This window comes from Lycium barbarum, chromosome 11 (genome assembly GCF_019175385.1).
Source record: "Lycium barbarum isolate Lr01 chromosome 11, ASM1917538v2, whole genome shotgun sequence".
In the NCBI taxonomy this organism is placed as follows: domain Eukaryota; kingdom Viridiplantae; phylum Streptophyta; class Magnoliopsida; order Solanales; family Solanaceae; genus Lycium; species Lycium barbarum.
In genome coordinates this window covers 12,743,333-12,758,129 of record NC_083347.1, presented here as the reverse complement: position 1 = coordinate 12,758,129, position 14,797 = coordinate 12,743,333, and the positions used below count along the sequence as shown (strand labels likewise).

At 37.3% G+C, this 14,797-nt stretch overlaps 1 protein-coding gene across 1 annotated transcript; it reads right to left on the bottom strand.

The window, feature by feature from the left end:
* Positions 1 to 6,864: 6,864 nt before the first annotated feature.
* Positions 6,865 to 7,994, bottom strand: LOC132619444 (uncharacterized). Its single transcript, XM_060334350.1, has 2 exons — positions 7,782 to 7,994; positions 6,865 to 7,689 (listed from the first exon to the last, which is right to left on the bottom strand). Exons 1-2 carry the CDS (start codon positions 7,992 to 7,994, stop codon positions 6,865 to 6,867), a joined length of 1,038 nt encoding a protein of 345 aa, XP_060190333.1.
* Between the last annotated feature and the right edge of the window lie 6,803 nt (positions 7,995 to 14,797).

The window sequence follows — 14,797 nt, the reverse complement described above, 5'->3', positions numbered from 1 at the left end:
ACCCGGTTGCTAGCATGCATACCGTCGTTCATAAGACACTGCCAGGAGACCCCGGTCATCTTGCGCTTGTCTGAATCTGAGACCAGAGGCCTCAGATAGCTCGCCATGCCCACCGGGCAAGAAAGGAAGCTACAATCTTCAGGGACGGTGACCGTAACCGATCTTGTTCTCCTCGGCTCCACACTTGGGGCTGGAAAAATACGCACCAAGCTGTCCCTAGCCCCAGAGTCGGAGGTCTGGCTAGCCGACCTCGTGGCCCGAGGGATCGGAAGATGCCCGAATCCAGCAGCTTCGCCGGTCGCAGGAGGAGTACCAGCGAACATGTCCTCAAAATCATCGACCCTCGGAGCGGGATTGGAGGAACTTGGGGCGGCCTCAGTATCTTCGGCAAAGGCCGGGGGCTCCGCAGTTGCAGCAGGCTCAAACTCGAGAGTCGGATGAGCGTCTACGGGGGCTTCGGTCTCCGGTTCCGACCCAGTCCTTTGGTCGGCTTCAGCAGTGGCCGCCTCCCGGGGCCTCTTTGTCCTTTGTAGAGGAGCATCTTCCGAAGAAGTTTCACCTGAAATGTCGACAAAGTCAATCGACCGAAGAGGAGCCGGGGAAAGAATTTCTTCCGCACCTGGGTGTGGAACAGGAACCAAGAGACCTTCGCCAGCAGAAGGCAGGGGTGGAACGGAGACAGTTTCCTCCGGTATTGGAGCCACAGAAGGGGTTGTGCCGACTCTCCGAATGACGATATCGGGCTCTGTTTCGTCCCTTACGGACCGAGCAACACTCCTCGCCTTCTTTTTTGGCTTCTGCCCCCTTTCGGAGCGCCTCTTCCTCTTTGCAGCATCGGTAAGAATACGAGACGAGCCCGCTGTGTCAAACTCGGGTGCCGATGTTGTGGGCGCGCTCGCCGATTCCGGTCTGGGGACCACCGAGCCCTTTGGCAGACCTGAAAATTAAAGATGCTAGCGAAGGTTGGAGGGTGTGACGACTATGGATAATAAGAGATGCGATAAACTCGGTTAAAAACAAAATACTACCGTGGTTTTGGACGACCCATCGGCCGCGTGACAGGTGGGCCCATGTCCGGTTGTCGTGTTCGTAATGACTGAGGAGTGCCGTGACCCATTCATTGAGGTCACGGACGACCGGGGGAATGTATCCGTTGGCTAATAAAGATAAGGAAAGCAGTGAGAAAATAAGACCGAAGAATGACAAAACATATAAAGGCGATAACTCGAAGTACAGGCTTACGCTTGTTGCTCCACTCCTCCGGGAAGGGCATGAAATCATTCGAAATGAGGTCGGAGGTCCGCACCCGGACGAACCGCTCCAACCAGCCTCGGTCTCTGTCTTCATCCATCTTCGAAAAGAAGGGATTCCGGCTGCGTTTTGCCAGTTTTATTATGCCGCCCCGGAAAAGCCTCGGGGAATATAGGCGTATCAAGTGGGCCAACGTGAACTCTTTTTCGGCGTTATTGGCCAGTAGCCGGAGACACGCCACGACCCTCCAAACAATTGGGCCGATTTGGGCCAAGGTCACGCCGTAAGTCCGGCACATGTCAAGGATGACCGGGTCAATCGGAGGGTCGAGTTTGAGAGTAAAGGGGTAGGTGTAAACGTACAAAAAGCCCCTCCGGTGGTCGGTGACTAATTCGTCCGGCCCGGGAGCGAAAAATTGAACCGAATGTGTATTCCACCCGCAGTCAACCCGGACCAGGTCGAGCTTATCCTCGGTAATGGAGGAGGGGTATCGTCTCACATCGAACCCCCTATCGGACACCGACGAAGGTTTTTCAACCTCGAGGTCTTTGTTGAAGTTGAATTTGGCCGGTATGATATCCGAGGCTGTAGGCTCGAAGGAGTTCTTTGCTTTAGTCGGAGATACGGCCTCGGTTCCTGGGGATGAGACCGAGGGAATGTCATGAGAATAGGTTTCAGACATTTTTGAAATATGAAAAGAGGAGATTGAGTGGGTTCTGGAAGGAAGTGAAAAAGAGTAAGAGAACAGGCGGGCCAAGAAAGTGGCAGAACAAGAAGCAGCGACACTCGAGTAAGAGCAGTTAACAAAGGTGGTAACAAGTTTGCTTCTTTTCACGTGGTGTGAGTGATGAATTAGCAGCAAATTTGTATTGAAGGAGAAGGAGTGCAACAAAGAGTGAAAGAAAAGGGGAAATGGATCGTGAAATGTTAAAATGAAGGAGTGAAGAGCCTTATATAGGCATGGGAAGGGAGCGGTTACCAATGCCGGCCAATCAGGGGAAGCCACGTGTCCCCATAATTAATAAGAGGCGACTCGAAACGACGTGCGTACGGCGGTTGTCAGAACAGACCGTCCGGGACAAGACACGTGGCCAATGGAAAGGGAGACATGACGCAACCGTTCCCGCCAAAATGAGAAGATAACGACGAGCCAATAGAGTCACCGGTTTCATGATTCATCCACTTCCCGTTACTCTGATAGATCGGTGGTCCGGAAAGTGTGGGGACTATCTGTATACGGTAAAAACCGGATATGAGTCAAACCGGAGAAACGAGGAACCGAAGAAAGAAGAGGACGAGAGCATACATGAAGATTCTAGTTCTGAACCGGAGGAACGCTTGGACTGGAGCTAAGCAGAGGCACCATTTGGTCCGGTTCCTTCGTCACTGGACCGGTCGAGGCCGTTAGTCCGATTATCCGTAGCGTCCTGCCATGGTCAACCACCAACCATGCGTGTGTCAGACAGTACGGCTTACCTAATCCGCTCAGAGCTGTCCTTCTCTGTATTTTTTAATGATTTGTATTGTGTGAGGCCCATAGAAGAGACACTATAAATAGGGCTCATCCCCCTCCATTGAGGGGGTTGGCTTCTTCATTCTTCCAAGAACACTTGTAATAGCAAAACATATATGCAATTTCTCTCTCTCTAAGATTGGATTCGGTCCATAGCAATTATATGCATTTCCGTTGTATTTCTTCAAACAAGTATTGTACGTCGTTGGCAAACATTAATACACTTCACCAATTGCTTTGCTACATAACGTTCATACATTCCATTTTCCATACGATTTATATCGGGATCCAAACACATATCCTATACTTAATTACAAATTCAATTGCTTATCCAAATTCGGGGTAAACAAAAAGAACACACCACTTATACTCTACTTGGTTTCAACCCTGCAATTCTTTCAACTTTTTTGTATCAGTTTCATAATAAAAGATGTTACCTTTTATGGACCAAATCAAGAGATCTCCAGTACTCTCATTATTTCTTGGCAAATAGCCAATAACAGTGAAGTTAGAAGCACTCTCATGAACCTCAACACTATACTCTAGACACCAGCCTTCACTCTGATGGGCCTTCAACATCCAAATATTTAATATATAGCCATCTTTATCATTCTGAACCAAACATAAATGTCCATTTATCTCGGCCAAATGTGAAAACTCAAAGTTATAGCCATTTGGTAAACAGATGGTCTTTACCTCCTCATTTTCCAAGTTTATTCCAAGAATACTCATTTGATTGGTGCTAAAGCTATTAATATCTTTTGCAATGGCTAACCAATAAATGAACCCATCGATGTTGATTGGTTGACGACATGTTCCAGAATATTGTGTGCAACTCATCAACAACAAGTCTCTCCATGTTAATTCTACACTTAGTTCTTCCTCTAGCTTAAGGGTTAGGATATTGAAATTCAAAAGTTCTTCATAATCACCTTCGAGTCCCCAATCATCAGAATCGTCCACTGTCCCCTCGAATGACACTACAATTTTGTACTCATTTGTTGAAGAGACATAGCCTAAACAAGCTTTACCAGAAAAATCCGAAAAGATGGGCAAAGCTAGAGTCTTTTTGTTAATGGGATTGCAAATCCATATTTTTCCATCATAGCCAGTTTGGTAAAAACATAACAAGTCTAGCCCGGAAGTACTGCACACAAAATGGTCCTCTCCAATTTCTGCAATAGCTTCATATATTCATGAACATAATTAGAGGAGTCTACTGATGTAAGATGAATGAGTTGGGACCTGATCGAACGATCATCACTTCTTGAAGAGCTGATAACAGACAGATTTGGCCTTTTCTTTGATTTATCGCGATATTTTTTCTTGAAACAGGGACTAGAAATTGTATGAAGCTATTCTTTTGAGAGGCATTTGAACTGACAAAGCTGTTTGACACCAAGTCTTAAGAATATGTTGATCAGGAGATCTTTTGGAAAATGATCAGCCATGCCTGTATTCACTTGTGTGCTTCTAGTCTTAATTGAGACTAGTTATATCAAACTTTTTTGTAGCTGAATTGAGCCTATCAGTTTTTGAGATGACTAAATCAATTGGAAAAGTATGACTGACATATGGCAAAAAGTCAGCAAGTGACTTGCACCATATGGTTGACTTAATAGAAGAATCATTACAAGTGTATGACCGGGATGTTTAACACGGCATTGCTGATGGAACTTTGAGAACTTTGGCCTTTTATATGTCTTAATTTAGTTCTAGATTACATGTGTTTGTTCTTGCTTGATAAAGGATTAATTTGCTGCCAAGAAGAACATACTTGGCCATTTAAAATTGATCATAGGAAGCTTCGTCAATAATAATATTAAATGGAAATTTACTCCTTTCATTTGAAAATTTCGGTCCATGTTTGAAATTGTCACCTAACACCTTTGGAATTGTCACCTAACAAGTCAACTAGGTTTATTGGGACACCTGTAACTAGTTTGTATTGGTAAACTACATAAGTCTAGAAAACCTAAAGCTACAATATTCCCATTAATATTCAAAAGATATGAAGCCCTCGTTTCGTGATCGAAATTCAATGAAATGTATTTTGAAACGCGTCGCACGTTGGGCACAATGAAAAAAATGAGAGTTGATTTCATATATGATCATTGAATTTTATCCACTATATTACGATAAAGTTGCAAAGCTATTTTTGTCACAATAGCTAAATTTTACCCACTATAATAAAAACATCACTAAATATCAGTATCCACTATAACAATAAAATCACAATTTTTTTTTTTTTTTTTACATTTAACTATTTTGAAAGAAGAAGAGGATGACAGGAAAAAGAAAAGGAAGAACTAGTCCACTGACTAGTTAGAGGGAATGAAAATTTACAACATAATACAAATCACAAAAGAAGATTATTTCATATCTATACTCGTATTGCTAGATGAGGTGTTTGTGTGCAGTACCAGTGATTTCTAAAGACTTGCCCTAGGGACACAGGGGCAGATCTATGATATCGAGTGTGGGTTTCGGGAACTCAATAACCCTGTATTTATATTGACAAACCTAAAGTATTTGTTGGGAACCGGAATAACAAAGTGTGCTTTTGATCTAGTGGTAGAAGTGGAACCTACTTAAGCTTTGATATCCTTTTTGATAAGGCTGGGACCCTTCCAAGTAAATTCGACATATAGGGTGTGTTCGGTATGGAAATGTTTTCCCAATTTTCTCATGTTCGTTTGATTAAAAATTTTGGAAACATTTTCCTCAAAATTGGGGAAAATGACTTTCCTAATAAAAGTAAGGAAAACAAGTTCACAAGTTCATTCCACCAACAACCCTACCACCACCCAACCCCACCCCAACCACCAAATCCCAACCACTCCTAACCTACCACCCACCCCACCACCCCGCCCTCACCCACCACCCCATCCCCCCCCCCCCGCCCCAAATTTTTTTTTTTTTTGGAAAAACGTTTTGACATTATTTTTGGGTTTTTTGCACCCCCGCCCCCACGCAAACCCCGCACCCTACCCCCCCCCCCCCCAATTTTTTTATTTTTTTTTAAAAATGTTTTGACATTTTTTTTTGTTTCCACCAAATTTTTTTTTTGGGGTAGGGGGTGTAGAAACCCGCAAAAGACAATAAAAAACTTCAAAAAAAAATGTTGGGGTTGGGGCGGGCGGGGGGGGGGGGGGTGTTGGTGTGGTATGGGTTCCACGCAAGGGGGGAGAGGGGTGATGGGGAATGTGGTCGTGTAGAAAATTCAGAAAAAAAATTAAAAACTTCAAAAAAATTGTTGTGGGGGGGTGGGTGGGGGTAGGGTGCGGGGGGAGGGGGTGGTGTATGGGTTACGGGAGTGGTTGGGGGTAGGGGTGGGGGTGCAAAAAATAAAAATAAAAATGGAGGGGGAGTTGGGGCGTAGGAGTGGGTGGGTGGAGTGGGGGTGTGCGTGGGTGTGGGGTGTATGGGGTTGGGTTGGAGTTGGTGAGGGTGCAAAAAACAAAAAAACAAAAAAATCAAAAGAATTTTTTTTGGAGGGGGGGAGGGGTAGGTTGGTGGGTGGGAGTGGGGGGTATGGGGTTGGGTTGAAGTTGGTGAAGCTTGGATGAGTATTTTCCGGAAAACGTTTTCTATCAACCAAACGAACATGAAAAAATAAGTAAGAAACTCAATTATTTTTCACTACCCAACCGAACATGAGAAAATAAGTGGAAATTCACTTATTTTCTAAAAAAATATTTTCCTCCGTACCGAACACACCCATAGTTGGCAATGTTTTCTTGAAAATGTTGTGGTCTCTTTGTTGGTCAATTGCCCTGTTTCTTGAATATTTTCCTCAGCACCTGCATGTTCCACTATCCATCTATAGGTTTTTAGCTATTTATAGTCGCTGAGCTTTTTCATTAGAATAGGACCATAGTGCCAAGATTGCAAAAACATCACCTCAGATAATGCAACAGGAAAAATAATAAATGTTTGATATAACACAGTAAGTTGGTATTATGATGTCCTTTTCATACATAAAAAAAGTTGAACTGATAGTTACCATAACATTTTAGTAAATGCACCTGCAGGAGTGTACTAGCAAAAAGAAAAGTATGGTCAAACATTGTTTCAGCCTTTCAGGTCATTTTCAGATTCTAATTTCCTGGCAGGCCTATAGAGAAGAAGCTGTCATAGAAAAGAGCACACCACTTATATTCCACTATATTTAAACTCTGCAATTCTTTGAAACTTTTTGTATCAGTTTCATAGCAAAATAGATCACCTTTTAAGGACCTAATCAAGATGTCTCCAGTACTCTCATTATTTCTTGGTAAATAGCCAATAATATTGTAGTGAGAAGCACTCTCATGAACCTCAATACTATACTCTAGACACCATGCTTCACTCTCATGGGCCATCAACATCCAAATATTTAACATATGTCCATCCCTTTTATTCTGAACCAAGCATAAATGTCCATTTATCTCAGACAAATGTGAAAACCCAAAGTCACTAAAGCCATTGGGACAACAGAAGGTCTTTATTTCCTCATTTTCCAAGTTCATTTCAAGAATTCTCACATGATCACTACTTAAGGTATTATATTTTGCAAACGCAAGCCAATAAATGAACCCGTTGATGTGGATTGGTTGATGACATGTTCCAGAATATTGTGTGCAACTCAACAACAAGTCTCTCCATGACCCTACCACACTTGTTTCTTCCTCTAGCTTAAGGGTTAGGATATTGAAACACAAAGATTCTTCAAAACCAGTATAGAAATCCCCATCAGCATATTTCACTTTCCCCTCATATGATGCTACAATTTTGTACTCATTTGTCGAAGAGACATAGCCTAAGCTCGACCAGCAAAGCCAAAAAGCATGGGCAAAGCTAGAGTCTTTTTGGTAAAGGGATTGCAAATCTATATTTTTCCCAGATAGCCAGTTTGGTAAAAACATAACAAGTCTAGCCCAGAACTGCACACAAAATAGCCCGGTCCAATTTCTGCAATACTTTCATATTCATGAACCAATTCATAATTAGAGGGGTTTATTAAAGAAAGATGAACGAGTTGGGACAAGAACGAGTAATTACTTCTTGGAGAGCTGATAAGAGACAGAGTTGGCCTTTTCTTCGATTGATCGAGATGTTGTTTCTTGAAATGGGGACTGGAAATTGTATTAAGCCATTCTTTTGGGAGGCATTTGAGCTTACAAAGTTGTTTGACACCAAGTCTTGAGAATATGTAGGTCAAGAGATCCCGTGGAAGATGATCACCCATGGCTTTATGTTAGAAAAATATTATTTTTTATTTAATATCTCAAAAATAAAAAGAATATTTTTAATGTTCTTGTTGATTTTAATGCAAAAGACTTGATTCTATTTTATTAGCCTTAATGGCAGAATTCATGTTGAATAAATTTATCATTGCCAAACGATATTATTGTATTTAATTTGGTCACTTGATGACACTTTATGATATATAATTATATCTTGAATTCTATCCTAACGTTGCAATGGCAACAGACCATTATGAATTGCCATTATTGGCTTTTACTATATTATATTCAGAATATTGATTGTATTGTAGAAAATGTATTTTGACCATTTGAATGGCCTTCAGTCATCTTTATTCTATCCATAATATCAGGTTCCTATTTCAATCTATATATACTAAAAGTTGTTTTCATTAGTAGAAAAGAAAAAACATAGGTAAAACTACTTCTCATTTTGTATTGTTGGGTTTTTATGAGATAAATCTTTGTTAGATTCTGGCTCCTAATTTTGTACTAGAAGAGCTTGTTGAATCTTGGCGGATACACCCATACTGGGTGAAATATCCTTAAGGACAGTGTCATTGGCATGCCTCAAGCTACGTAGAATTCTCTACAATTGTTCGTGATCAAGTATTTTCTTCAAGCTTAGAAGAAGTTCCTACAAGTGTTCGTGATGAAGGGAAGTCCCTCCAAGTGTTCGTGAAAAAGAAAAGTCCCTACACGTGTTCGTGATGAAGTATTTTTCGTAAAATTTCCAACACTTTATTCAATTCAATGGAAGAGAATTCTTTCAGCTCCCTAATCAAACTTTTTTTCGTGGAAGAATTGTAAGATTAAATCGGTAATAGAAACAATGATTGTGTATCTGTTAACAACAGCGGAAGTTTGTATAGCAATCACCACGAGGAAAAAATTGTCCAAATCAAACTTTAATTCACAAGGAACCAAAGTTAGTATCCACGAAAAATAAATGTCTTTTTGTGTGTCAATACGAAAAAACCTGAGAAAATTTCCTCAATGATGATCAATTTGTGAAGTTGACTTAATTGGAGAATATGAAAGCTTGCCAGCTGAGTGGCAAAAAAAAGTCATGTGTCTTGCAATATATGGTTGACTTATAAAATAGAAGAATCATTGCAAGTGGATGTCTAACACGACATTGCTGATGAAACTTTGGCCTTTTATATGTTAATAATTTAGTTCTATACTTATATGTGTTATACCCCATTTTAACCGGATCAAAGTAGAGTACAACATATTGGTGATTCCCATATTATTTAACTTAAGGAGTCGCCACCTAATTATTTTAAAGGAGAATTAGGACACCTATTTTAACTAAGTAAATGCTACAAATTAACTCCGATTAATGATCTACTTAACTAATGTGATTCTAGGTAAGGGTTCTTAGTTATCCTAAAGGGAAGGGGTTATAAGGCATACTTTAAGATCCGTTTAAAACAATTAACCAACCAAACTTAGGTCAATTAAGCTTGTTGAAAAATGAGGCGTCTTGAGCATAATTGTAACTAAAAAGACATTTTATAAGTACTACATGACAAAATAATTTTATACTTAAAACTTCACTAAGTAGATAAATAGTATATGTAATAATACCTTTTGATATAATAGTATAGATTAATAAAGCAGCCACTTGGACATTTAAATGTAAAATGTTTTTCACGGTTTTGTACTCAAAATAAAAAGCCATTCTTGGCCACAAGTGCTTAGCAGATTAAAAACCAACTTAGCTATAAAGTAAAAAGTCATTTTTTCTTACCCATTGAAGAATTTTGTGGCTAAACAAGAGTTTTAAAATTTAAAGAAAGTTTACGAGCTAGCTCCTTAATAAAATGTTAACCTTAAGCTTAACTACTGGCCCATATATAGATATCTTAAACCGGCATACCTTAAGTTAAAAAAAAATTGCCTTGATTATTAACTAGATGTTATTCTAAATGATCAAGCAAGGTTAGATATTCAAATTACTATAAAGAAAGAAATAAATCATCAACAAAGCCATAACACTCATAACAAACAAAAAGAAACAGGAGATATAAGAAACAAAAGTCGGCTATGGTAGAATGTTTCCCACTTTTCCCCGCCTCTGTTACACCTCGGATTTTCGCACATTAAAGTCACATCATGAGTTAGTCGACGTAAGTTCCAAAAAGAAATTATGTTGAGGATAAAAGGGTGATTTTACTAATAAAAATGGTTACAAGAGTCTATAAATAATATTAGTAAGTGGCGGAAGATTTGGAGGGTGAATGAATCAAAGAAGCACGAGTTTCGTCAAAAGTCGACAAGTAGGGAATACGATAACTTGTACTTTTGGGTGAAATTAGGAGTGCTACACATGCTAAATAAGTAATGATATAAAGTATTTGAATTGTATAATGGTCTCTTGTTAAGTTTGAAAGTCAAACGAGTTGTAATACGAAAGTCGACAAAGGGCGTCGCAAATTAAGTTTGTAAATTTCACTGAAATTTGGGTCAGATGTCTCGGAGCTTTTCTCTCAATATACTTGGAGTTACGGGGTGATCCACCTATCGAAGGTCTATGAGTCTAGTTTCCAGCGGATTTTACCGTTTGTCGATATGACATCGGAGTAGAGAGAAATTCGCATTTTTGTCCAAGGATGTAAACTGCCACGGGAACAGTGGACATAGTCGGTGATCAAAGTTGTCTTTGTATATATATTCACCCCTTCCACGACTTGTCTCTTATTTTTCCTCTTCCTAAGACCTCCAAACCCTAGAATTCATCCTTAAATACTTCCCTATCAAACACAAGATAATCAAAAGGCAAATTATACAAGTCTAACACAAGGAACAAGGTAGTGATCTTGGAATCGGTAAATTCTCGCTAATTCAATCTTTGGAAGGAAACTTCATCAAGAAGCAATTTATAGTTTGGAGTGATTTGCATAGTTCGAGGTATGTTTTGATCCCTTTCTCCTCTTCTTAAGCTTTATAAGTGTTTAAACCTAAGAAAATGGAGGGAAAATCCCATATGAATAAGTTATGGTTAAAACTTGAAGCTTCCATGGACATGGCTAAATTGTTGAGCTATTTGTGTTAGGTTTGTTGTATTGTTTGGAGTTATGATGGTATGGATTGAATCATGGTAGTAAGGAGGAGTGTAAAAGTAAGTTTTTGGTAGTGTTTTACAAGAAGCTACACTACAAAAGAGCTTACAAACTCGTGCCTACGAATTGCTCGATAAAATGCCTATATGAAGATTTTTATTGTGACATGTGATCCATCATGCTCGGGTAATGTTTCATATACATATTTCTTACTCGTAGTAACTTAAAGACATTCAATTTTCTAATCATTTTTAGTCCCAATATGATAACCAATAGTAAACTTCAGGTTTACTATAACTTGTGTTCTGATCGTAACGATTACGATCTAGGGCAAATGATGCCATCATATATATCCTCTTCGAGAGAATTAAATTTATTTACCATAATCAGATACTATTTGGAAACTGATGGTGTCATGATACTTATAAATAAACAATTAGCTCTTCTAGAGCCTTTGGTCATTAGTTTCCACTACCATATATTTTTAGATACTTCTGGTACCATGAAAGAGAATTTGGCTAGACACTACTGGTGTCATGATGGAAAACAGAAATCAAATGAAAATTTGAACACAATTTTAAACTGTAAATTATGAAAGTAAATGTTAAGCTCCAAACTTCTGTATTTTAAATATCTCCTTCAAGGAGATTAGCTATTAATATCTGAATATTTTGTATCAAAACGGCAACCACATAATAATTGCATCCTTTAGGAAGAGATACATTAATGTTTATTTCCTTCAAGGAAATCAATAACAGCTAACCATAATGTATCAATGCGGTTATACTAGAAATCATTTTACTTTGCTTCCTTTTTCTTTAAAATGATACTTTAATAAAATTATTCAAGATGTTTATACATACAACAGGTACGTGTTGCAATGTCTTAATTTCATACCACAAAAACAACATGTATATTCCTTATATTTTATCTCTACAGGAGATAGGTTGTGATATTTTTTCGTTCACTTCAGGAAATGAAACTCATTTATTGAAATGTGCTTGAAATACGATGTTCAACAATAGTTTGTTATTTTGCTCAAGCACAAGAAGACATTGCTTCATATATTGTCTCAGATATACTACCAATTTTTCTATTTCAAGAGTAAAGTTTTAGAGTTTTACTACTTTAGGAGTAAAGTTTAAAGTTCTACTTCTTCAGGAGTAAATTTCAGGGTCCTACTACTTTGGGAGTAGAATGCAGAGTCTTAATAGTTCGGGAGTCGATTAATATTTACTACTTCAGGAGTAAATATCAGATTCTACTACTTAAGGAGTAGATTTCAGATATTTATTATTTCAAGAGTAAATTTCAGAGTTATACTACTTCGGGAGTAGATTTCAGAGTTCTACCATTTCAAGAGTAGAATTCAAAGTCTTACTAATTCGGGAGTAGAGCTCAAAATTTACTACTTCGGGAGTAGAGTTCAAATTTCTACTTCTTTTAAAGTTCTACTACTTCCGGAGTAGAGTTCAAAGTTCTACTACTTCAGGAGTAGAGTTTCTGAGTTTACTACTTCGCGAATCAAGCATAGAATATTTAGAATATTTCTTCTCAATTATTCTACCTCTTCTAGAGATGATTTGTAATAACTTCACAACCAAACGCACATCCGCATTTATAAGCTTACCACATACTATCACATTCACTTCAGGGAATGGATCTGTATTTGTAACATTAATAAAAAAAATCTCATTCTTCAAGAATGAAACATAATCATCTAGACTTGACTTAAACCATATCAAATCATAATAGCTTAGAATCTCTTTTAAGATATTGCTAATTCAGACATACATACAATTTAGAGAATCTTTCTCTAACATATCTTCACTTGTAGCCACTACAAGCCTATGAAAATATTACCACTTCTGGTGGTTATAGACATAGATGAATTTAATCATAACGATATGTAAGAGATATATCACTTCTGGTGATCATGTATTTCTTGTAAACTTTCATTTTTAGCCATTAAGGATTATGAAATTAATATCATAATTCCTCTAAACAATATTGTTCTTCGGGAACAAAATTTAAGGTATAAATGATCAAACGAACCATTTAAGATTCGGAGATCAAAAGAATCCAATATACCAAATAATGGTAACAAACATCCAAAATCCATTAATGATGATATATGATACACTATTAGTGCCATGGATTCATTAGCTCTTTTCCATAATAACAATTTTACTTATGGAAAAATACATACCAAAGATCTAGTCATAAACTAACAAGTAAGGTTGGAAATCATCTTTCTTCAAGCCACATAGTTAGAATCTCAAATATCTTAGCAAAGAGAACTTATGTCCCGCACAATATTATATACAACGGAGGTAACAATAAAAATGAAACGAAAGATGCTAAACGGAATACCTGATGCAGCTCTTACTTTTGTCATAAAAATATTTCCCCAAGATGGTAGAGTCTCGTGCTGATAACGTGTTATAAAACTATATATAATTGGAAATAAATAAGAGAAGCAAACTAGTTCCTTATTTGTAGAAGAAGTTTGCCCCTCAACCTACAACATACAACTTGTACAAGTTGCTCTACAACTTGGTACAACTAAGATATACAACTTTCTACAACTAAGATACAACTTGCAAGTGCAAGTTGTATTTATCACTTAATGTGTAGGTGGTATAATTTACATTTAATAAGACATCCAAATATCAACTTGTAAAATAGTTCACAACAAGTTTTTTTTTTAAAAAAAAGAATGTTAACTTCAAAAGCACGCTAATACAAACTGAATTTAATCTTTATTTTCTTTCACATAATATTTTCTTTTCTTTATCTTGTTCATTTACTACTGTATTATTTTTTGCTCTTTTGTCTTTCCATCTTCAGTTTTTTTTTTTTTTTTTTTTTTTTTTTGTATTACCTTCATTTGTCTTCTTCTTACCACAACCATTATTTCAGCAAATATTAAAAAAAAAAAATCCAATAAACATACTAAACATCAGAAATGTACTCCACAAAGTAGGAAAAGACATCTTGATTAATAAGTAATAACTTTTCACCACCCTCCAAATAAAATTTAAACCCAAAAAAGGAAAAAAAAAAACAAAGGCAGTATATCTCAGAATTAGGGGTGTACAAAGCAAACCGATAATTCAAATCAAACCGAGAAAAAAACCCGACTAGTGGTTTGGTTTGACTTGGTTTGATTTTAAAAAGAAAAACCCGAACACTATTGGTTTGGTTTGGTTTAGCTAAAAAAAGTCAAACCAAATCAAACCAACCCGACATTACATTTATAAAATTTCAAACATATTTTATACATAAAAATATTTATTTATAAATGTTTCTTTAACTTTTTCATAGTTTTTTGTCTTTTAACATATTATTTCAAGCTTGAAATTAGAATTTTGAATGGTTTAATAAGTTTTATAGCTTAATGATATTAGTAACTCAAATAAAACTCAACAAAAATCAAATCAATATTAATGCTAACAGAAGAAATTCATATCTAACACTGGAATGACAATAAATTTGATATCTATTCTTTAGTTTTATATTAGTTTAGAAAGTGAAAATACATAACTTAATTTTATTTTTTTTCTTTAATATCTAGTCATGTAATTAAATACTTATTAGTCGTACTTATTTTAGCATGACTTAGTACTTTTAGATTATGATCATTTTCTACCTACCTTATAAATTAATTGTATTTATTGTAGCATGACTTAGTACTTTTAGATTATGACAATTTTATT